We start from the raw sequence: 23325 nt of genomic DNA on the forward strand, positions 1-23325 counted from the left end.
AATCAGCGCGGCTCCCGGAGGGCGAGACTGAGCCACGGCCGCAGGAGGGTGAGTGCGTTCTCCTCGCTACTCACGTCGACCGCGGGTTTTCTTTGCCTCCCCATCCTTTCTTCTGAGATTTCTTGAACTTCTTTGGAGCACAAATTCATCACTTTTCCCCCAACACCATCGTGTATCTCGCTGCCTTCGTGTCCATGTGCGAGAATTTCCTGGGTTGTCGACCACATTGGGGTCTCTTCAAGCACATTTTCATGTGTCGTTCTCAGTCGGTCAAGAAGGCCAATCCGAGTGACGAGAGAATGCAAGTGATCCAGATGTGTGGAGGTCTTGGGATTCAAATGAGAGGTAAAAGCACTTTCCCAACCATGATCCTTCCCGAGTCAGTCCGAGGGTGGCAGTCGACCTGGTTGTACTGCAAAGACCAGCCGACTCCAGGCCAGTCGACTGGACTTCCCCCCTTTTCCATGGCTCGAGTCGAGAAGCCCTCCGCCTTGAAAGTGACCCCGGAGGAGAAAGTGGAGGTGAAGGTGCTGGTCGAGCGAGTGGTCCAGCTTGTCCGTGACGGCGTGACCGGCATGGATCTGTTGGAGGTCTTCCTCAGACGACGCATTCAACCGCTTCAAGCTCGTGACCATCCGATGTGGATGTATTCGTGCATTTATGACACCAGACAGATCCACCCAGAGGAAGTCGACGATTATACAGTGGAGAAGTGGCTGAGGGGTATCACTGGCAACAAGGATAACCCCAGGGGGTCTAGGAGAGTCCCTTGTTGGGGAACGTAGTAATTTCAAAAAAATTCCTACGCACACACAGGGTCATGGTGTTGCATAGCAACGAGAGGGGAGAGTGTTGTCCACGCACCCTCGTAGACCGAAAGCGGAAGCCTTAGCACAACGCGGTTGATGTAGTCGTACGTCTTCACGATCCGACCGATCAAGTACTGAACATACGACACCTCCGAGTTCAGCACACGTTCAGCTCGATGACGTCCCTCAAACTTAGATCTAGCCGAGCTTTGAGGGAGAGTTCCGTCAGCACGACGGCGTGGTGACGATGATGATCTACCGATGCAGGGCTTCGCCTAAGCACCGCTATGATATTATCGAGGTGGACTACGGTGGAGGGGGTCACCGCACACGGCTAAGCGATCCAAGGGATCAATTGTTGTGTCTAGAGGTGCCCCCTGCCCCCGTATATAAAGGATGGAGGAGGGGAGGCCGGCCAGCCCCTAGGGCACGCCAGAAGCATGGAGTCCTACTAGGACTCCGTAGTCCTAGTAGGATTCCTCCTCCCACATGGAATAGGAAAAGGGGAAGGGAAAAGGAGAAGGAAGAAAGGGGGCGCCCCCCTTCCCTAATCCAATTCTGACCAGACCATGGGGAGGGGTGCGGCCACCTTTTGAGGCCTTTCTCTCCTTTCCCGTATCGCCCATTAAGGTCCAATATGAATTCACGTAACTCTCCGGTACTCTGAAAAATACCCGAATCACTCGGAACCTTTCCGATGTCCGAATATAGTCGTCCAATATATCGATCTTTACGTCACGACCATTTCGAGACTCCTCGTCATGTCCCCGATCTCATCCGGGAATCCAAACTACCTTCGGTACATCAAATCACATAACTCATAATACAAATCATCATCTAACTTTAAGCGTGCGGACCCTACGGGTTCGAGAACTATGTAGACATGACCGAGACATGTCTCCGGCCAATAACCAATAGCGGAACCTGGATGCTCATATCGGCTCCCACATATTCTATGAAGATCTTTATCGGTCAAACCGCATAACAACATACGTTGTTCCCTTTGTCATCGGTATGTTACTTGCCCGAGATTCAATCGTCGGTATCTCAATACCTAGTTCAATCTCGTTACTGGCAAGTCTCTTTACTCGTTCCGTAATACATCATCCCATAACTAACTCATTAGTTACAATGCTTGCAAGCCTTATAGTGATGTGCATTACCGAGTGGGCCCAGAGATACCTCTCCGACAATCGGAGTGACAAATCCTAATCTCGAAATACGACAACCCAACAAGTACCTTTGGAGACACCTGTAGAGCACCTTTATAATCACCCAGTTACATTGTGACGTTTGGTAGCACACAAAGTGTTCCTCCGGTAAACGGGAGTTGCATAATCTCATAGTCATAGGAACATGTATAAGTCATGAAGAAAGCAATAGCAGAATACTAAACGATCAAGTTCTAAGCTAACGGAATGGGTCAAGTCAATCACATCATTCTGCTAATGATGTGATCCCGTTAATCAAATGACAACTCATGTCCATGGCTAGCAAACTCAACCATCTTCAATTAACGAGCTAGTCAAGTAGAGGCATACTAGTGACAGTATGTTTGTCTATGTATTCACACATGTACTAAGTTTCCGGTTAATACAATTCTAGCATGAATAATAAACATTTATCATGATATAAGGAAATAAATAATAACTTTATTATTTCCTCTAGGGCATATTTCCTTCAGTCTCCCACTTGCACTAGAGTCAATAATCTAGTTCACATCACCATGTGATTTAACACCAATAGTTCACATCACCATGTGATTAATGCCCATAGTTCACATCGTCATGTGACCAACACCCAAAGGGTTTACTAGAGTCAATAATCTAGTTCACATCGCTATGTGATTAACACCCAAAGAGTACTAAGGTGTGATCATGTTTTGTTTGTGAGAGAAGTTCAGTCAACGGGTCTGCCACATTCAGATCCGTATGTATTTTGCAAATTTCTATGTCAACAATGCTCTGCACGGAGCTACTCTAGCTAATTGCTCCCACTTTCAATATGTATCCAGATTGAGACTTAGAGTCATCTGGATCAGTGTCAAAACTTGCATCGACGTAACCCGTTACAACGAACCTTTTTGTCACCTCCATAATCGAGAAACATATCCTTATTCCACTAAGGATAATTTTGACCGCTGTCCAATGATCTACTCCTAGATCACTATTGTACCCTCTTGCCAAACTCTTGGTGAGGTACACAATAGGTTTGGTACACAGCATAGCATACTTTATAGAACCTATGACTGAGGCATAGGGAATGACTTCTCATTCTCTTTCTATTTTCTGCTGTGGTCATGTTTTGAGTCTTTACTCAACTTCACACCTTTGTAACACATGCAAGACCTCTTTCTTTGACTGTTCCATCTTGAACTAATTCAAAATCTTGTCAAGGTACATACTCATTGAAAATCTTATCAAGCATCTTGATCTATCTCTATAGATCTTGATGCTCAATATGTAAGCAGCTTCACTGAGGTCTTTCTTTGAAAAACTCCTTTCAAACACTCCTTTATGCTTTGCAGAATAATTTTACATTATTTTCGATCAACAATATGTTATTCACATATACTTATCAGAAATGCTGTAGTACTCCCACTCACTTTCTTGTAAATACAGGCTTCACCGCAAGTCTGTATAAAACTATATGCTTTGATCAACTTATTAAAGCGTATATTCCAGCTCCGAGATGCTTGCACCAGTCCATAGATGGATTGTTGGAGCTTGCACATTTTGTTAGTACTTTAGGATTAACAAAACCTTCTGGTTGCATCATATACAACTCTTCTTTAATAAATCCATTAAGGAATGCAGTTTTGTTTATCCATTTGCCAGATTTCATAAAATGCGGCAATTGCTAACATGATTCAGACAGACTTAAGCATTTCTACGAGTGAGAAAAACTCATCGTAGTCAACACCTTGAACTTTGTCAAAAACCTTTTTCGACAAGTCTAGCTTTGTAGATAGTAATACTACCATCAGCGTCCGTCTTCCTCTTGAAGATCCATCTATTCTCTATGGCTTGCTGATCATTGGGAAGTCAACCAAAGTCCACACTTTTTTCTCATACATGGATCCCATCTCAGATTTCATGGCCTCAAGCCATTTCGCGGAATCTGGGCTCATCATCGCTTCCTCATAGTTCATAGATTCATCATGGTCAAGTAACATGACCTCCAGAACAGGATTACCGTACCACTCAGGTGCGGATCTCACTCTGGTTGACCTACGAGGTTCGGTAGTAACTTGATCTGAAGTTACATGATCATCATCATTAGCTTCCTCACTAATTGGTGTAGGTGTCACAGGAACCAGTTTCTGTGATGAACTACTTTCCAATAAGGGAGCATGTACAGTTACCTCATCAAGTTCTACTTTCCTTCCACTCACTTCTTTCGAGAGAAACTCCTTCTCTAGAAAGTATCCATTCTTAGCAACGAATGTCTTGCCTTCGGATCGGTGATAGAAGGTGTACCCAGCTGTCTCCTTTGGGTATCCTATGAAGACACAGTTCTCCGATTTAGGTTTGAGCTTATTAGGATGAAACTTTTTCACATAAGCATCGCAACCCCAAATTTTAAGAAACGACAACTTTGGTTTCTTGCCAAACACAGTTCATATAGTGTCGTCTCAACGGATTTTAGATGGTGCCCTATTTAATGTGAATGTAGCTGTCTCTAATGCATAACCCCAAAACGATAGTGGTAAATCGGCAAGAGACATCATAGATCGCACCATATCTAGTAAAGTACGATTACGATGTTCGGACACACCATTACGCTGTTGTGTTCTGGGTGGCGTGAGTTTCGAAACTATTCTGCATTGTTTCAAATGTAGTCCAAACTCGTAACTCAAATATTCTCCTCCACGATCAGATCATAGAAACTTTATTTTCTTGTTACGATGATTTTCCACTTCACTCTGAAATTATATGAACTTTTCGAATGTTTCAGAATTTATGCTTCATCAAGTAGATATACCCATATCTGCTCAAATCATATGTGAAGGTTAGAAAATAACGATACCTGCCGCGAGCCTTAATATTCATCGGACCACATACATCAGTATGTATGATTTCCAACAAATCTGTTGCTCGCTCCATTGTTCCGAAGAACGACGTTTTAGTCATCTTGCCCAAGAGGCATGGTTCGCAAGCATCAAGTGATTCGTAATCAAGTGATTCCAAAAGCCCATCAGCATGGAGTTTCTTCATGCGCTTTACACCAATATGACCTAAACGGCAGTGCCACAAATAAGTTGCACTATCATTATTAACTTTGCATCTTTTGGCTTCAATATTATGAAATATGTGTATCACTACGATCGAGATCCAATAAACCATTTTCATTGGGTGTATGACCATAGAAGGTTTTATTCATGTAAACAGAACAACAATTATTCTCTAATTTAAATGAATAACCGTATTGCAATAAACATGATCAAATCATATTCGTGCTCAACGCAAACACCAAATAACACTTATTTAGGTTCAACACTAATCCCGAAAGTATAGGGAGTGTGCGATGATGATCATATCAATCTTGGAACTACTTTCAACACACATCGTCACCTCGCCCTTAACTAGTTTCTGTTCATTCTGCAACTCCCGTTTCGAGTTACTACTCTTAGCAACTGAACCAGTATCAAATACCGAGGGGTTGCTATAAACACTAGTAAAGTACACATCAATAACATGTATATCAAATATACCTTTTTTCACTTTGCCATCCTTCTTATCTGCCAAATACTTGGGGTAGTTCCGCTTCCAGTGACCAGTCCCTTTGCAGTAGAAGCACTTAGTCTCAGGCTTAGGTCCAGACTGGGGCTTCTTCACTTGAGCAGCAACTTGCTTGTCGTTCTTCTTGAAGTTCCCCTTCTTCCCTTTGCCCTTTCTCTTGAAACTAGTGGTCTTGTCAACCATAAACACTTGATGTTTTTCTTGATTTCTACCTGTGCCGATTTTAGCATCGCATAGAGCTTGGGAATTGTTTTTGTCATCCCTTGCATATTATAGTTCATCACGTAGTTCTACTAACTTGGTGATGGTGACTAGAGAATTCTATCAAGCACTATTTTATCTGGAAGATTAACTCCCACTTGATTCAAGGGATTGTAGTACCCAGACAATCTGAGCACATGCTCACTGCTTGAGCTATTCTCCTCCATCTTTTGGCTATAGAACTTGTTGGAGACTTCATATCTCTCAACTCGGGTATTTGCTTGAAATATTAACTTCAGCTCCTGGAACATCTCATATGGTCCATGGCGTTCAAAAACGTCTTTGAAGTCCTGATTCTAAGTTGTTAAGCATGGTGCACTAAACTATCAAGTAGTCATCATATTGAGCTAGTTAAACGTTCATAACGTCTGCATCTGCTCCTGCAATAGGTCTGTCACCTAGCGGTGCATCAAGGACATAATTCTTCTTTGCAGCAATGAGGATAATCCTCATATCACGGATCTAATCCGCATCATTGCTACTAACATCTTTCAACTCAGTTTTCTCTAGGAACATATCAAAATAAAACAGGGGAGCTAAACGCGAGCTATTGATCTACAACATAGATATGCTAATACTACCAGGACTAAGTTCATGATAAATTAAAGTTCAATTAATCATATTACTTAAGAACTCCCACTTAGATAGACATCCCTCTAATCCTCTAAGTGATCACGTGATCCATATCAACTAAACCATGTCCGATCATCACGTGAGATGGAGTAGTTTCAATGGTGAACATGACTATGTTGATCATATCTACTATATGATTCACGCTCGACCTTTCACGTCCCAGCGTTCCGAGGCCATATCTGCATATGCTAGGCTCGTCAAGTTTAACCTGAGTATTCCGCGTGTGCAACTGTTTTGCACCCGTTGTATTTGAACGTAGAGCCTATCACACCCGATCATCACGTGGTGTCTTAGCACGAAGAACTTTCGCAACGGTGCATACTCAGGGAGAACACTTATACCTTGAAATTTAGTGAGAGATCATCTTATTATAATGCTACCGTCGATCTAAGCAAAATAAGATTCATAAAAGATAAACATCACATGCAATCAATATAAGTGATATGATATGTCCATCATCATCTTGTGCTTGTGATCTCCATCTCCAAAGCACCGTCATGATCACCATCGTCACCGCGTGACACCTTGATCTCCATCGTAGCATCATTGTCGTCTCACCAACTATTGCTTCTACGACTATCGCTACCGCTTAGTGATAAAGTAAAGCATTACAGGGCGATTGCATTGCATACAATAAAGCGACAACCATATGGATCCTGCCAGTTGCCGCTAACTCGGTTACAAAACATGATCATCTCATACAATAAAATATAGCATCATGTGTTGACCATATCACATCACAACATGCCCTGCAAAAACAAGTTTGACGTCCTCTACTTTGTTGTTGCATGTTTTACGTGGCTGCTACGGGCTGAGCAAGAACCGTTCTTACCTACGTATCAAAACCACAATGATAGTTCGTCAAGTTAGTGCTGTTTTAACCTTCTCAAGGACCGGGCGTAGCCACACTCGGTTCAACTAAAGTTGGAGAAACAGACACCCGCCAGCCACCTGTGTGCAAAGCACGTCGGTAGAACTAGTCTCGCATAAGCGTACGCGTAATGTCGGTCTGGGCTGCTTCATCCAACAATAGTGCCGAACCAAAGTATGACATGCTGGTAAGCAGTATGACTTGTATCGCCCACAACTCACTTGTGTTCTACTCGTGCATATAACATCTACGCATAAAACCAGGCTCGGATGCCACTGTTGGGGAACGTAGTAATTTCAGAAAAATTCCTACGCACACACAGGATCATGGTGATGCATAGCAACGAGAGGGGAGAGTGTTGTCCACGTACCCTCATAGACCGAAAGCGGAAGCATCAGCACAACGCGGTTGATGTAGTCGTACGTCTTCATGATCCGACCGATCAAGTACCGAACGTACGACACCTCCGAGTTCAGCACACGTTCAGCTCGATGACGTCCCTCGAACTCCGATCCAGCCGAGCTTTGAGGGAGAGTTCCGTCAGCACGACGGCGTGGTGACGATGATGATGTTCTACCGACGCAGGGCTTCGCCTAAGCACCGCTACGATATTATCGAGGTGGACTACGGTGGAGGGGGGCACCGCACATGGCTAAGAGATCCAATGGATCAATTGTTGTGTCTAGAGGTGCCCCTGCCCCCGTATATAAAGGATGGAGGAGGGTAGGCCGGCCAGCCCCTAGGGCGCGCCAGAAGCGTGGAGTCCTACTAGGACTCCCTAGTCCTAGTAGGATTCCTCCTCCCACATGGAATAGGAAAAGGGGAAGGGAAAAGGAGAAGGAAGAAAGGGGGCGCCCCACTGATACGTCTCCAACGTATCTATAATTTTTGATTGCTCCATGCTATATTATCTACTGTTTTGGACTAGGGCTTTATTTTCCACTTTTATATTATTTTTGGGACTAACCTATTAACCGGAGGCCCAGCCCAGAATTGCTGTTTTTTTGCCTATTTCAGTGTTTCGAAGAAACGGAATATCAAACGGAGTCCAAACGGAATGAAACCTTCGGGAACGTGATTTTCTCACCGAATATGACCTAGGAGACTTGGACCCTATGCCAAGGCATCAAAGAGGCGGTCACGAGGGTGGAGGGCGCCCCCCCTTAGGGTGCGCCCCTGCCTCGTGGGCCCCTTGAAGCTCCACCAACGTACTTCTTCCTCCTATATATACCTATGTACCCCCAAACGATCAGATACGGAGCCAAAAACCTAATTCCAACACCGCAACTTTCTGTATCCATGAGATCCCATCTTGGGGCCTGTTCCGGAGCTCCGCTGGAGAGGGCCGTCATCACGGAGGGCTTCTACATCATCATAGCCTCTCCTATGAAGTGTGAGTAGTTTACCTCAGACCTTCGGGTCCATAGTTATTAGCTAGATGGCTTCTTCTCTCTTTTTGGATCTCAATACAATGTTCTCCCCCTCTCTCGTGGAGATCTATTCGATGTAATCCAACATGGTTGAGCTTGCCTTTCCCCCTAGTGCTAGCCAAATTCATCGCACCAAGTAGATATACTACTTGTGCTTTGATACGTCTCCAACGTATCTATAATTTTTGATTGCTCCATGCTATATTATCTACTGTTTTGGACTATATTGGGCTTTATTTTCCACTTTTATATTATTTTTGGGACTAACCTATTAACCGGAGGCCCAGCCCAGAATTGTTTTTTTTTTGCCTATTTCAGTATTTCGGAGAAATAGAATATCAAACGGAGTCCAAACGGAATAAAACCTTCGGGAACATGATTTTCTCACCGAACGTGATCCAGGAGACTTGGACCCTACGCCAAGGCATCAGAGAGGCGGTCACGAGGGTGGGGGGCGCCCCCTAAGGCATGCTCCCCTGCCTCGTGGGCCCCTCGGTGCTCCACCGACGTACTCCTTCCTCCTATATATACCTACGTACCCCCAAATGATCAGAAGGGGAGCCAAAAACCTAATTCCACCGCCGCAACTTTCTGTATCCATGAGATCCCATCTTTGGGCCTGTTCCGGAGCTCCGCCGGAGAGGGCCGTCATCACGGAGGGCTTCTACATCATCATAGCCCCTCCAATGAAGTGTGAGTAGTTTACCTCAGACCTTCGGGTCCATAGTTAGTAGCTAGATGGCTTCTTCTCTCTTTTTGGATCTCAATACAAAGTTCTCCCCCTCTCTCGTGGAGATCTATTCGATGTAATCTTCTTTTTGCGGTGTGTTTGTTGAGACCGATGAATTGTGGGTTTATGATCAAGTCTATCTATGAATAATATTTGAATCTTCTCTGAATTCTTTTATGTATGATTGGTTATCTTTGCAAGTCTCTTCGAATTATCCATTTGGTTTGGCGTGAATTTATTTCATATTGCATGAATTTATCTCTCTACATCATGTCATCTTGCTTAAGGTGTTACTCTATTTTTAACTTAATATTCTAGATGCATGCTGGATATCCGTCGATGAGTGGAGTAATAGTAGTAGATGCAGAATCGTTTCGGTCTACTTGTCTCGGACGTGATGCCTATATACATGATCATACCTGGATATTCTCATAACTATGCTCAATTCTGTCAATTGCTCAATGGTAATTTGTTCACCCACCATAGAATACTTATGCTCTTGAGAGAAGCCAGTAGTGAAACCTATGGCCCCCGGGTCTATTCTCATCATATCAATCTCCATCACTTTAATCTTGCTTTGCTTTTTTACTTTGCCTTTTACTTTTCACTTTGCATCTCTATATCAAAAATACCAAAAATATTATCTATCATCTCTATTAGATCTCACTCTCGTAAGTGACCTGAAGGGATTGACAACCCCTAATCGCGTTGGTTGCAAGGAGCTATTGCTTTTGTGTAGGTACGAGGGACTTGCGCGTGGCCTCCTACTGGATTGATACCTTGGTTCTCAAAAACTGAGGGAAATACTTACGCTACTCTGCTGCATCATCCTCTCCTCTTCGGGGAAATCCAACGCAAGCTCAAGAGGTAGCAAGAAGAATTTCTGGCGCCGTTGCCGGGGAGTCTATGCAAAAAGTCAACATACCAAGTACCCATGACAATCCCTATCTCTTGCATTACATTAGTTGCCATTTGCCTCTCATTTTCCTCTCCCCCACTTCACCCTTGCCATTTTATTTGCCCTCTGTCTCTCAATCTCCTTCTCCTTCTCCGTTTGCCTTTTTCTCACTTGCCTTTTGTTTGCTCGTGTGTTGGATTGCTTGTTTGTCGCGATGGCTCAAGATACTACCAAATTGTGTGACTTCACCAATACCAATAATAATGATTTCCTTAGCACTCCGATTGCTCCTCTTGCCAATACTGAATCTTGTGAAATCAATACCGCTTTGTTGAATCTTGTTATGAAAGACCAATTCGCCGGCCTTCCTAGTGAAGATGCCGCTACTCATCTTAATAGCTTCGTTGATTTATGTGATATGCAAAATAAAAAAGATGTCGATAACGACGTTGTTAAATTGAAGCTATTTCCTTTTTTGCTTAGAGATCGTGCTAAAGCTTGGTTTTCGTCTTTGCCTAAAAATAGTATTGATTCTTGGAACAAGTGCAAAGATGCTTTTATCTCTAAGTATTTTCCTCCCGCTAAGATCATCTCTCTTAGAAATGACATTATGAATTTTAAGCAACTTGATCATGAACATGTTGCACAAGCTTGGGAGAGAATGAAATTAATGATACGTAATTGCCCTACTCATGGTTTGAACTTATGGATTATTATACAAAAATTTTATGCCGGATTAAATTTTTCTTCTAGAAATCTTTTAGATTCGGCCGCGGGAGGCACTTTTATGGAAATCACTTTAGGAGATGCTACTAAACTCCTAGATAATTTTATGGTTAATTATTCTCAATGGCATACTGAAAGATCTTCTAATAAAAAAGTGCATGCGATAGAAGAAATTAATGTTTTGAGTGGAAAGATGGATGAACTTATGAAATTATTTGCTACTAAGAGTGTTTCTTCTGATCCTAATGATATGCCTTTGTCTACTTTGATTGAGAACAACAATGAATCTATGGATGTGAATTTTGTTGGTAGGAACAATTTTGGTAACAACGCGTATAGAGGGAATTTTAATCCTAGGCCTTATCCTAGTAATCCTTCTAATAATTATGGAAATTCCTACAACAACTCTTATGGAAATTATAATAAGATGCCCTCTGAATTTGAGAATAGTGTTAAAGAGTTTATGAACTCACAAAAGAATTTTAATGCTTTGCTTGAGGAGAAATTACTTAAAGTTGATGATTTGGCTAGGAACGTTGATAGAATTTCTCTTGAGGTTGATTCTTTAAAGCTTAGATCTATTCCTCCTAAGCATGATATCAATGAGTCTCTCAAAGCCATGGGAATTTCCATTGATGAGTGCAAGGAAAGAACCGCTAGGATGCATGCTACAAAAGATGCCTTTATTAAAGCGTGTTCTTCCAATTCCTATGAAAATCAAGATGAAGATCTAAAAGTTATTGATGTGTCCCCTATCAAATCTTTGTTTTGCAATATGAATCTTGATGAAACTGAATATGATCTTCCTTTACCTAGAAGGCGTTCCAAAAATTCCGCGTATTTAGATCTTTATGATGAAATTGATGAAAGTGGGATTGAAAGAAATAAAAATCTAGATGTTGCTAAACCCACTATATTGGATTTCAAGGAATTTAATTATGAAAGTTGCTCTTTAATTGATTGTATTTCCTTGTTGCAATCCGTGCTAAATTCTCATCATGCTTATAGTCAAAAGAAAGCCTTTACCGAACATATCGTTGATGCCTTGATGCAATCTTATGAAGAAAAACTTGAGTTGAAAGTCTCTATCCCTAGAAAACTCTATGATGAGTGGGAACCTACTATTAAAATTAAAATTAAAGATCATGAGTTTTATGCTTTGTGTGATTTGGGTGCTAGTGTCTCCACTATCCCCAAAACTTTGTGTGATTTGCTAGACTTCCGTGATTTTGATGATTGCTCTCTAAACTTGCATCTTGCGGATTCCACTATTAAGAAACCTATGGGAAGAATTAATGATGTTCTTATTGTTGCAAATAGGAATTATGTGCCCGTAGATTTCATCGTTCTTGATATAGATTGCAATCCTTCTTGCCCTATTATTCTTGGTAGACCTTTCCTTAGAACGGTTGGTTGCGAGGAGCTATTGCTTTTATGTAGGTACGAGGGACTTGCACGTGGCCTCCTACTGGATTGATACCTTGGTTCTCAAAAACTGAGGGAAATACTTATGCTACTCTGCTGCATCATCCTTTCCTCTTCGGGGAAATCCAACGCAAGCTCAAGAGGTAGCAAGAAGAATTTCTGGCGCCGTTGCTGGGGAGTCTACGCAAAAAGTCAACATACCAAGTACCCATCACAATCCCTATATCCCGCATTACATTAGTTGCCATTTGCCTCTCGTTTTCCTCTCCCCCACTTCCCCCTTGTCGTTTTATTCGCCCTCTCTTTTCCGTTTGCCTTGATGTCTTACTTGGCTCGTTTGCTCGTTTGGTTGAAATAGTTGAGTATTTATTCCTAAACAGAGAAGCTAAGATCTATGGATCCTCATCCACTTGCCAATCTTTTTAAGAGATCCAATTATGATGAACCAATTCCTAGTGATTTGGATGCACTAGATTATCTTTATAAGGTTTTGCCTGAAATCCGTAAAGTGACTCACGATAGATCTTTGAATAAAAAGCATGATTGCAATGATTCTATTATAAATTATTTTGATGTCAATTGTGCTAATAAGATGCAAAACCCTAAGCTTGGGGATGCTAGTTTTGCTATGTCTACTACTTGTTGCAATGATCATGATTGGGGTGATTCTTCTTATGATCTTGAAAATTTACTTAAGCCCCATGATGAATATGAGATTGATAATATTGTTTGCAATAATATTGAAAGTGGGTTCGGAAGAGTGTCAACTTTAGATCCCACATATTTGGATAATGTTCAATCTTATGAAGTTTTTGATAAAAGTGGGTTTGGAGAAATCATGACTTTAGTTAATGATAATCCCACTATTTTGGAAGAGTGTCAACTTCGAATGCATGTGGATCATGTTGAGAATATGTTATGTGATAGCTATTTTGTTGAGTTTGATTATGATCCCACATGTAATTATTATGAGAGAGGAAAATATGGTCCTAGAAATTTTCATGATAATAAATTACCTCTCGTTATGTTGAGACTGCTATTGTTTCTTTCCGCTTCCTTGCATATGCTAGTTTTTGCTTGCTACGATAATTTGTTTGCCTATAAGATGCCTATGCATAGGAAGTATGTTAGACTTAGATGTGTTTGTCACGTGTTTCATGATGCTCTCTTTGTGCTTCAATTCTTGTCTTTCTTGCGAGCATCATTAAAATTATCAATGCCTAGCTAAAAGGCCTTAAAGAAAAGCGCTTGTTGGGAGGCAACCCAATTTTATTTTTATTTTTTTGTGTTTTTCTTATGTTAGGGAATAAATAGCCCATCTACCTTCTGTTTGGATGTGGTTTTGTGTTTTAATTAGTGTTTGTGCCAAGTTAGACCTATTGGATCTTCTTGGATGATAGTTATTTGATCTTGCTGTAATTTCCAGAAACTTTGCGCTCAGTGCCTGAATTATTAAAAATCATAAGAACGAGATAACATACTGATTCCAATTTCTGCTGATCAATATACAAATTGTCTAGGTCTTCCAATTTTGTTAGAATTTTTTGGGTTCCAGAAGTTTGCGTTAGTTACAAATTACTACAGACTGTTCTGTTTTTGACAGATTCTGTTTTTCGTGTGTTGTTTGCTTGTTTTGATGAATCTATGGCTAGTAAAATAGTTTATAATCCATAGATAAGTTGGAATACAGTAGGTTTAACACCAATATAAATAAAGAATGCGTTCATTACAGTACCTTGAAGTGGTCTTTTGTTTTCTTTCTCTAACGGAGCTCACGAGATTTCTATTGAGTTTTGTGTTGTGAAGTTTTCAAGTTTTGGGTGAATTCTTTTGATGGATTATGGAACAAGGAGTTGCAAGAGCTTAAGCTTGGGGCTGCCCATGGCACCCCCAAGATAATCCAAGGACACCAAAAAGTCAAAGCTTGGGGATGCCCCGGAAGGCATCCCCTCTTTCGTCTACTTCCATCGGTAATTTACTTGGAGCTATATTTTTATTCACCAACATGATATGTGTTTTGCTTGGAGCGTCTTGTATTATTTGTGTCTTTGTTTGTTAGTGTGCCACAATCATCCTTGCTGTACACACATTTTGAGAGAGCCATACATGAATTGGAATTTGATAGAATACTCTATGTTCTTCACTTATATCTTTTGAGCTATGTAGTTTTGCTCTATGTGCTTCACTTATATCTTTTTGAGCGTTATAATTTTGCTCTATGTGCTTCACTTAGATCTTTTAGAGCATGGTGGTGGTTTGTTTTAAAGAAACTATTGATCTCTCATGCTTCACTTAGATTATTTTGAGAGTCTTAATAGCATGGTAAATTGCTTAATAATAATATGCTTGGTGTTCAAGATTTGTGAAACTTTCTTTTGAGTGCGTTGAATACTAAGAAAAGATTGATGCTTGATAATTGTTTTGAGATATAAATATGGTGATATTAGAGTTATGCTAGTTGAGTAGTTGTGAATTTGAGAAATCCTTGTGTTAAAGTTTGTGATTCCCGTAGCATGCACGTATGGTGAACCGTTATGTGATGAAGTCGGAGCATGATTTATTTATTGATTGTCTTCCTTATGAGTGGCGTTCGGGGATGAGCGATGGTCTTTTCCAACCAATCTATCCCCCTAGGAGCATGCGCGTAATACTTTGCTTTGATAACTTCTAGATTTTTGCAATAAGTATATGAGTTCTTCATGACTAATGTTGAGTCCATGGATTATATGCACTTTTTCCCATCCTTCCACCATTGCTAGCCTCTCTCTTACTGCGCACTTTTCGCCGGTATCATACACCCACCATATACCTTCCTCAAAACAGCCACCATACCTACCTATTATGGCATTTCCATAGCCATTCCGAGATATATTGTCATGCAAATTTCCACCGTTCCGTTTATTATGACACGCTCCATCATTGTCATATTGCTAGCATGATCATGTAGTTGACATCGTATTTGTGGCAAAGCCACCATTCATAATTCTTTCATACATGTCACTCTTGTTTCATTGCATATCCCGGTACACCGCCGGAGGCATTCATATAGAGTCATATTTGTTCTAAGTATCGAGTTGTAATTGTTGAGTTGTAAGAAAAATAAAAGTGTGATGATCATCAATTTTTAGAGCATTGTCCCAAGTGAGGAAAGAATGATGGAGACTATGATTCTCCCATAAGTCGGTATGAGACTCCGGACGAAAAAAAGAGGCCATAAAAAAAGAGAAAAGGCCCAAATATAAAAAAAAGAGAGAAAAAGAGAGAAGGGACAATGTTACTATCCTTTTACCACACTTGTGCTTCAAAGTAGCACCATGATCTTCATGATAGAGAGTCTCTCATTTTGTCACTTTCATATACTAGTGGGAATTTTTCATTATAGAACTTGGCTTGTATATTCCAATGACGGGCTTCCTCAAAATTGCCCTAGGTCTTCGTGAGCAAGCGAGTTAGATGCACACCCACTTAGTTTCCTTTGATGAGCTTTCATATACTTATAGCTCTAGTGCATCCGTTGCATGGCAATCCCTACTCACTCACATTGATATCTATTAATGGGCATCTCCGTAGCCCGTTGAATCGCCTAGTTGATGTGAGACTATCTTCCCCTCTTTTTGTCTTCTCCACAACTACCACTCTATTCCACATAAGTTCTATATCCATGGCTCACGCTCATGTATTGCGTGAAGATCGAAAAAGTTTTGAAAATGTTAAAGTATGAAACAATTGCTTGGCTTGTCATCGGGGTTGTGCATGATTTAAATACTTTGTGTGGTGAAGATAGAGCATAGCCAGACTATATGATTTTGTAGGGATAGCTTTCTTTGACCATGTTATTTTGAGAAGACATAATTGCTTTGTTAGTATGCTTGAAGTATTATTATTTTTTATGTCAATATGAACTTTTGTCTTGAATCTTTCGAATCTGAATATTCATACCACAATTAAGAAGATTTGCATTGAAATTATGCCAAGTAGCACTCCGCATCAAAAATACTCTTTTTATCATTTACCTACTCGAGGACGAGTAGGAATTAAGCTTGGGGATGCCTGATACGTCTCAAACGTATCTATAATTTTTGATTGCTCCATGCTATATTATCTACTGTTTTGGACTATATTGGGCTTTATTTTCCACTTTTATATTATTTTTGGGACTAACCTATTAACCGTAGGCCCAGCCCAGAATTGCTATTTTTTGCCTATTTCAGTGTTTCGAAGAAACGGAATATCAAACGGAGTCCAAACGGAATGAAACCTTTGGGAACGTGATTTTCTCACCGAATATGACCCAGGAGACTTGGACCCTACGCCAAGGCATCAGAGAGGCGGTCACAAGGGTGGGGGCGCCCCCCTAAGGCGCACCCCCTGCCTCGTGGGCCCCTCGAAGCTCCACCGACGTACTTCTTCCTCCTATATATACCTACGTACCCCCAAATGATCAGATACAGAGCCAAAAACCTAATTCCACCGCCGCAACTTTCTGTATCCACGAGATCCCATCTTGGGGCCTGTTCTGGAGCTCCGCCGGAGAGGGCCATCATCACGGAGGGCTTCTACATCATCATAGCCTCTCCGATGAAGTGTGAGTAGTTTACCTCAGACCTTTGGATCCATAGTTATTAGCTAGATGGCTTCTTCTCTCTTTTTGGATCTCAATACAATGTTCTCCCCCTCTCTTGTGGAGATCTATTCGATGTAATCTTCTTTTTGTGGTGTGTTTGTTGAGATCGATGAATTGTGGGTTTATGATCAAGTCTATCTATGAATAATATTTGAATCTTCTCTGAATTCTTTTATGTATGATTGGTTATCTTTGCAAGTCTCTTCGAATTATTCCCGTTGGTTTGGCCAACTAGATTGGTAGTTCTTGCCATGGGAGAAGTGCTTAGCTTTGGGTTCGGTCTTGCGGTGTCCTTACCCAGTGATAGAAGGGGCAGCAAGGCACGTATTGTATCGTTGCCATCGAGGATAACAAGATGGGGTTTATTTCATATTGCATGAATTTATCTCTCTACATCATGTCATCTTGCTTAAGGCGTTACTCTGTTTTTAACTTAATACTCTAGATGCATGCTGGATAGCGGTCGATGAGTGGAGCAATAGTAGTAGATGCAGAATCGTTTCGGTCTACTTGTCTCGGACGTGATGCCTATATACATGATCATACCTGGATATTCTCATAACTATGCTCAATTTTGTCAATTGCTCAACAGTAATTTTTTCACCCACCGTAGAATACTTATGCTCTTGAGAGAAGCCACTAGTGAAACCTATGGCCCTCGGGTCTATTCTCATCATATCAATCTCCATCACTTTAATCTTGCTTTGCTTTTTTACTTTGCCTTTTACTTTTCACTTTGCATCTCTATATCAAAAATACCAAAAATATTATCTATCATCTCTATCAGATCTCACTCTCGTAAGTGACCGTGAAGGGATTGACAACCCCTAATCGCGTTGGTTGCGAGGAGCTATTGCTTTTGTGTAGGTACGAGGGACTTGCGCGTGGCCTCCTACTGGATTGATACCTTGGTTCTCAAAAACTGAGGGAAATACTTACGCTACTCTGCTGCATCATCCTCTCCTCTTCAGGGAAATCCAACGCAAGCTCAAGAGGTAGCACCCCCTTCCCTAGTCCAATTCGGACCAGACCATTGGGAGGGTTGCGGCCACCTTTTGAGGCCTTTCTCTCCTTTCCCGTATGGCCCGTTAAGGTCCAATATGAATTCCCATAACTCTCTGGTACTCCGAAAAGTACCCGAATCACTCAGAACCTTTTCGATGTTCGAATATAGTCGTCCAATATATCGATCTTTATGTCTCAACCATTTCGAGACTCCTCGTCATGTCCCCGATCTCTTCTGGGACTCCGAACTATCTTCGGTACATCAAATCACATAACTCATAATACAAATCGTCATCTAACTTTAAGCGTGCGGACCCTACGGGTTTGAGAACTATGTAGACATGATCGAGACACGTCTTCGGCCAATAACCAATAGCGGAACCTGGATGCTCATATTGGCTCCCACATATTCTACGAAGATCTTTATCGGTCAAACCGCATAACAACATACGTTGTTCCCTTTGTCATCGGTATGTTACTTGCCCCGATCGTCGGTATCTCAATACCTAGTTCAATCTCGTTACTGGCAAGTCTCTTTACTCGTTCCGTAATACATCATCCCGTAACTAACTCATTAGTTACAATGCTTGCAAGGCTTATGTGATGTGCATTACTGAGTGGGCCCAGAGATACCTCTCCGACAATCGGAGTGACAAATCCTAATCTCGAAATATGCCAACCCAACAAGTACCTTTGGAGACACCTGTAGAGCACCTTTATAATCACCCAGTTACGTTGTGATGTTTGGTAGCACACAAAGTGTTCCTCCGGTAAACGGGAGTTGCATAATCTCATAGTCATAGGAACATGTATAAGTCATGAAGAAAGCAATAGCAGAATACTAAACGATCAAGTGCTAAGCTAACGGAATGGGTCAAGTCAATCACATCATTCTCCTAATGATGTGATCCCGTTAATCAAATGACAACTCATGTCCATGGCTAGGAAACTCAACCATCTTCGATTAACGAGCTAGTCATGTAGAGACATACTAGTAACACTATTTTTGTCTATGTATTCACACATGTACTAATTTTCCGGTTAATACAATTCTGGCATGAATAATAAACATTTATCATGATATAAGGAAATAAATAATAACTTTATTATTGCCTCTAGGGCATATTTCCTTCATCCCTCCACTCGACAACTCGTATGAACCAGACAAGGTCCAACTCTAAATTGCCGAGTGTTTTCTTGATTTATCATGTAACTGCTTGTTGTCAACCGACTAATTTTTGTTTCGCTTGTTGTCTTTCAGGCCCTTACTGGGATGTACTCGATGCCCAACGGGGAGCAGGAGCAGGATCCAAAGGGGGAGGCGAGCAGAGGCGAGAGCGGCGAGTGGCACACTGATGGAGAAGAGGATGAGGAGAGCGACGACGCGAGTGATGAAGAAGAGGTCGACTCACCTCCCCGTAGGGAAAGGCGTTCCAAGCACACTCACGACTCGGCAAGCATCCGTGGCAAAGGGACCGCGCAGACCGGGCAGTCGTCAAAGCGCTCTCAGACGTCTTCTCCAGCGCCGACTGAGAAGGCACTGAAGCAACCGAAAGTTGCACGGTCGAAAATGCAGAAGGCCTTGCCCAAGATCAAAGTGGCCATTCCCACTGTTTTCGGGTAATAGTTGGACTTGATTTCTTGGTTTAGTACGATCGAGTTTTGGTCGACTCACTGTGATAGACATGACCGACTGAATCTTGAAATTTGCAGTGCTGCTACCTCCGAGACTTCCGCTTACAGGAATGAAGATGAAGAAATGGAAGATGCAGTCACCTCCAACCCGGGTACGACTCTTGTAATCCTGTCTTCATTTACTCGACCATTTTATTGGTCGATTGAATTTCTGGTGATTGATTCTTTTTGCAGCCACTCCCAATGTCATTGATCTTCCAGATGACGACGAGGATGTGCCGCTGAGGCCTCAGGGTAGAAGAAACAGGAAGGCATCAGCTGGTAAAATGCCTCAGTCTACGTCGGCGACAGAAACGGCAATCCAGGAGGGCGGCAATGCCAATCGGACTTCTGTGACTTTCTCCATACCATTGACGAGTGCTCAGCCTTCAGCATCGACTGCGCAGACTCCAGCCAATCCATCTTCACTCTTTACTGCACATCACGTCCTAGAGGACCAAGTGGGCTCTGCTAAGGAAGCTATACGCCAGGCGGGCATCATGATGGAGCAGATGAAGATGGTCCGGGAAGTCAGTCAAGCTGCTTATGACGCCAGCTCAGCTCTTCAGAGCAACGTCCAGGTTGGTTGATCACCGACTGACTCTTTAGCTTGTCGCTTGTTTTGTTAGGATATGCTACCTGAAAACTTTCCTTGAAGAATCTTTTCATCCGTCTGCGTTTCGCATTTGTACACCCACTGGGTGTTTTGACTTGCCACTGAGCAAATTTGTATCTTGAGTCGACTAGGTTGTGTCGATTGAATCTTTGAACTAGTGGGGGCATGCTAAGTGCACCCACTGGGTGTAGTCCCCGAGGCCATAGTTGACTGCGGGCAGTCGACTGTGGTCTGAGAATCTGAATTTTCCACTCGGCCTGGACGGACCGTGTCGAGTGGAACCTGAACTAGTGGGGGCACGCTAAGTGCACCCACTGGGTGTAGTCCCCGAGACCGTGGTCGACTGCGGGCAGTCGACTATGGTATGAGAACAACTTCCTTCTTTTTTGTTTTTTTACACTCGGCCTGGACAGACCACGTCGAGTGGAAACTGGACCAGTGGGGGCACGCTAAGTGCACCCACTGGGTGTAGTCCCCGAGACTACTGTTGGATGTTTGATTCGGCAGTAGTTTTAGAACTTGTTGAATTTATTAGACTATTGCTCTGAGGTAACCAATCTTTCCATCTGTCGATTGACTATCTTTTGATTACAGAAATCTTGTGAACTTGGAGCTTGTTTTGCCGACCTGGAGAAGAAGCAGATTCAGCTCAACCTCGACCTGGAGTTGGCCAAGACAAACTTGCAGAAGGCCAAGGATGAAGCCACTGGTATGAAAAACCTTATCGACGGATTTTCTTTTGAACCGGATGTTATTTGCTTTTTCTGAACCAAGCGTTATTTCTTTCAGAAACCCTGAACCAGGCTCTCGCGAAGAAGGATCAAGACCTTGCAGCCGCACAGAAAACAGCTGATGAGAAAACTACACTCGCTGAACAGAAGATGCCTTCAGTCGGCAAACTGGAGGAAGAGAACGCCAAACTGAAAACTGTCCTTGATGAAGCCAACAAGGAGGTGACTCGTCTGAAGAAGGTCAAGAAGGATCTGACTGAAAAGATAGAAGGCATTGCTCGCAAGAGGGACGATCTGGAGAGCTATCTGGGAGGGCTTGCCAAGAAGCTGTTCGTCATGCTTGAAGGTATTTTCCTTTGTCCGACTGACTTGTTACTGTCGACTCGATATATAACCACCGATGAATTGTGTTGAGCAGAGTTTTGCCGGAACTTTGAGGAAGAGACCGAGAAAATTGAGACAAACTTGGACCCCATCCAGTCCCCTGTTAAAGACGAAGCTGCCATGAACATGCTCTGATTGAAGTCCCGTGTTGCTGGCATTGTTGACTACCTTGCTCGACTGAAGGTTGCGGTGTCGAGGATCGATACAACACTCTGGCCAAGGGCGACGCTTCGAAATGACCTCGAGTCTTTGATGACTCGACTTAATGAGATCCCCAGTTGAGTGCAGGAATGGAAGAAATCTTCTGCTCAATGCGGTACTGATGTGGCCCTGTCCTTGGTTCGTGTCCATTGCAAGGAAGTGCGAGAAGAGAAGCTGGCAGCAATCAAGGTGGCCAATACAAAAAGGCATGACTTCCAATCCTTCATGGAAACCTTCATTGCTGCTGCCACTCGGATCGCTGACGGAATTGACCTGGACGAGATCGTCGAGCCTGCTAGCCCTCCTCCTGCGGAGTGAACAAACTTTATGCCTCACTTTAAATTTTCCTCGGAATGCCGAGTGATTTTGTAACTGTTAAACTCCTTCAGGCTTGATGCTCGAGTACTTTAATCCGTGGTCCGGAACCTTAGGATTTATATGAACATCTCTCAATATGCTTGTGTTTGCCTTTGAGTGGAACTTGTTCTTCACTCGGAATAGTCTTCGAACTTGTGCTGCATCTCTGAGGGGGAAGGTAACAGTCGACCTGCACCTCGTCGTCCTTGCAGATCAGGATGGAGCGCACGTTGTACTTGTGGCGCAGCTCTGAGGAGAAGGTCGCAGTCGACCTGCACCTCGTCGTCCTTGCGGATCAGGGTGGAGCGAACGTTGTACTTGTGGCGCATCTCTGAGGAGAAGGTCGCAGTCGACCTGCACCTCATCGTCCTTGCGGGTCAGGATGGAGCGCACGTTGTACTTGTGGTGCAGCTGTGAGGAGAAGGTCGCAGTCGACCTGCACCTCGTCGTTCTTGCGGATCAGGATTGAGCGCATGTTGTACTCGTGGCGTAGTTCTGAGGAGAAGGTCGCAGTCGACCTGTACCTCGTCGTCCTTGTGGATCGGAATGTGTTTTAAACTTATGCGAGTACTGGACTACATCTAAGCCCCCGAGTGAGAGAGTTTCTCACCACTCGGTAGGATTTTTTAAACTTCGGCGAGTACTGGACTGCAGCTAAGCCCCCGAGTGAGAGGGTTGCTCACCACTCGGTAGGATTTTTTAAACTTAGGCGAGTACTGGACTGTAGCTAAGCCCCCGAGTGAGAGGGTTGCTCACCACTCGGTAGGACTTTTGAAACTTAGGCGAGTATTGGACTGCAGCTAAGCCCCCGAGTAAGAGGGTTGCTCACCACTCGGTAGGATTTTTTAAACTTAGGCGAGTACTGGACTGCAGCTAAGCCCTCGAGTGAGAGGGTTGCTCACCACTCGGTAGGATTTTTTAAACTTAGGCGAGTATTGGACTGCAGCTAAGCCCCCGAGTGAGAGGCTTGCTCACCACTCGGTAGGATTTTTCAAACTTAGGCGAGTACTGGACTGCAGCTAAGCCCCCGAGCGAGAGGCTTGCTCACCACTCGGTGGGATTTTTCAAACTTAGGCGAGTACTAGACTGCAGCTAAGCCCCCGAGTGAGAGGCTTGCTCACTACTCGGTAGGATTTTTCAAACTTAGGCGAGTACTAGACTGCAGCTAAGCCCCCGAGTGAGAGGCTTGCTCACCACTCGGTAGGATT

The 23325-nt window shown here is 42.9% G+C and overlaps 1 protein-coding gene across 1 annotated transcript; it reads left to right on the forward strand.

Moving 5' to 3' along the window:
* Window positions 1-19913: 19913 nt before the first annotated feature.
* Window positions 19914-22078, forward strand: LOC147966373 (uncharacterized). The gene is made up of 6 exons (XM_087530805.1): window positions 19914-19941; window positions 20024-20409; window positions 21039-21153; window positions 21234-21521; window positions 21594-21661; window positions 21848-22078. Exons 1-6 carry the CDS (start codon window positions 19914-19916, stop codon window positions 22076-22078), a joined length of 1116 nt encoding a protein of 371 aa, XP_087386931.1.
* Window positions 22079-23325: the final 1247 nt, after the last annotated feature.

This window comes from Triticum urartu, chromosome 6A, assembly GCF_056163025.1.
Source record: "Triticum urartu cultivar PI428250 chromosome 6A, HENAU_Tu73, whole genome shotgun sequence".
In the NCBI taxonomy this organism is placed as follows: Eukaryota; Viridiplantae; Streptophyta; class Magnoliopsida; order Poales; family Poaceae; genus Triticum; species Triticum urartu.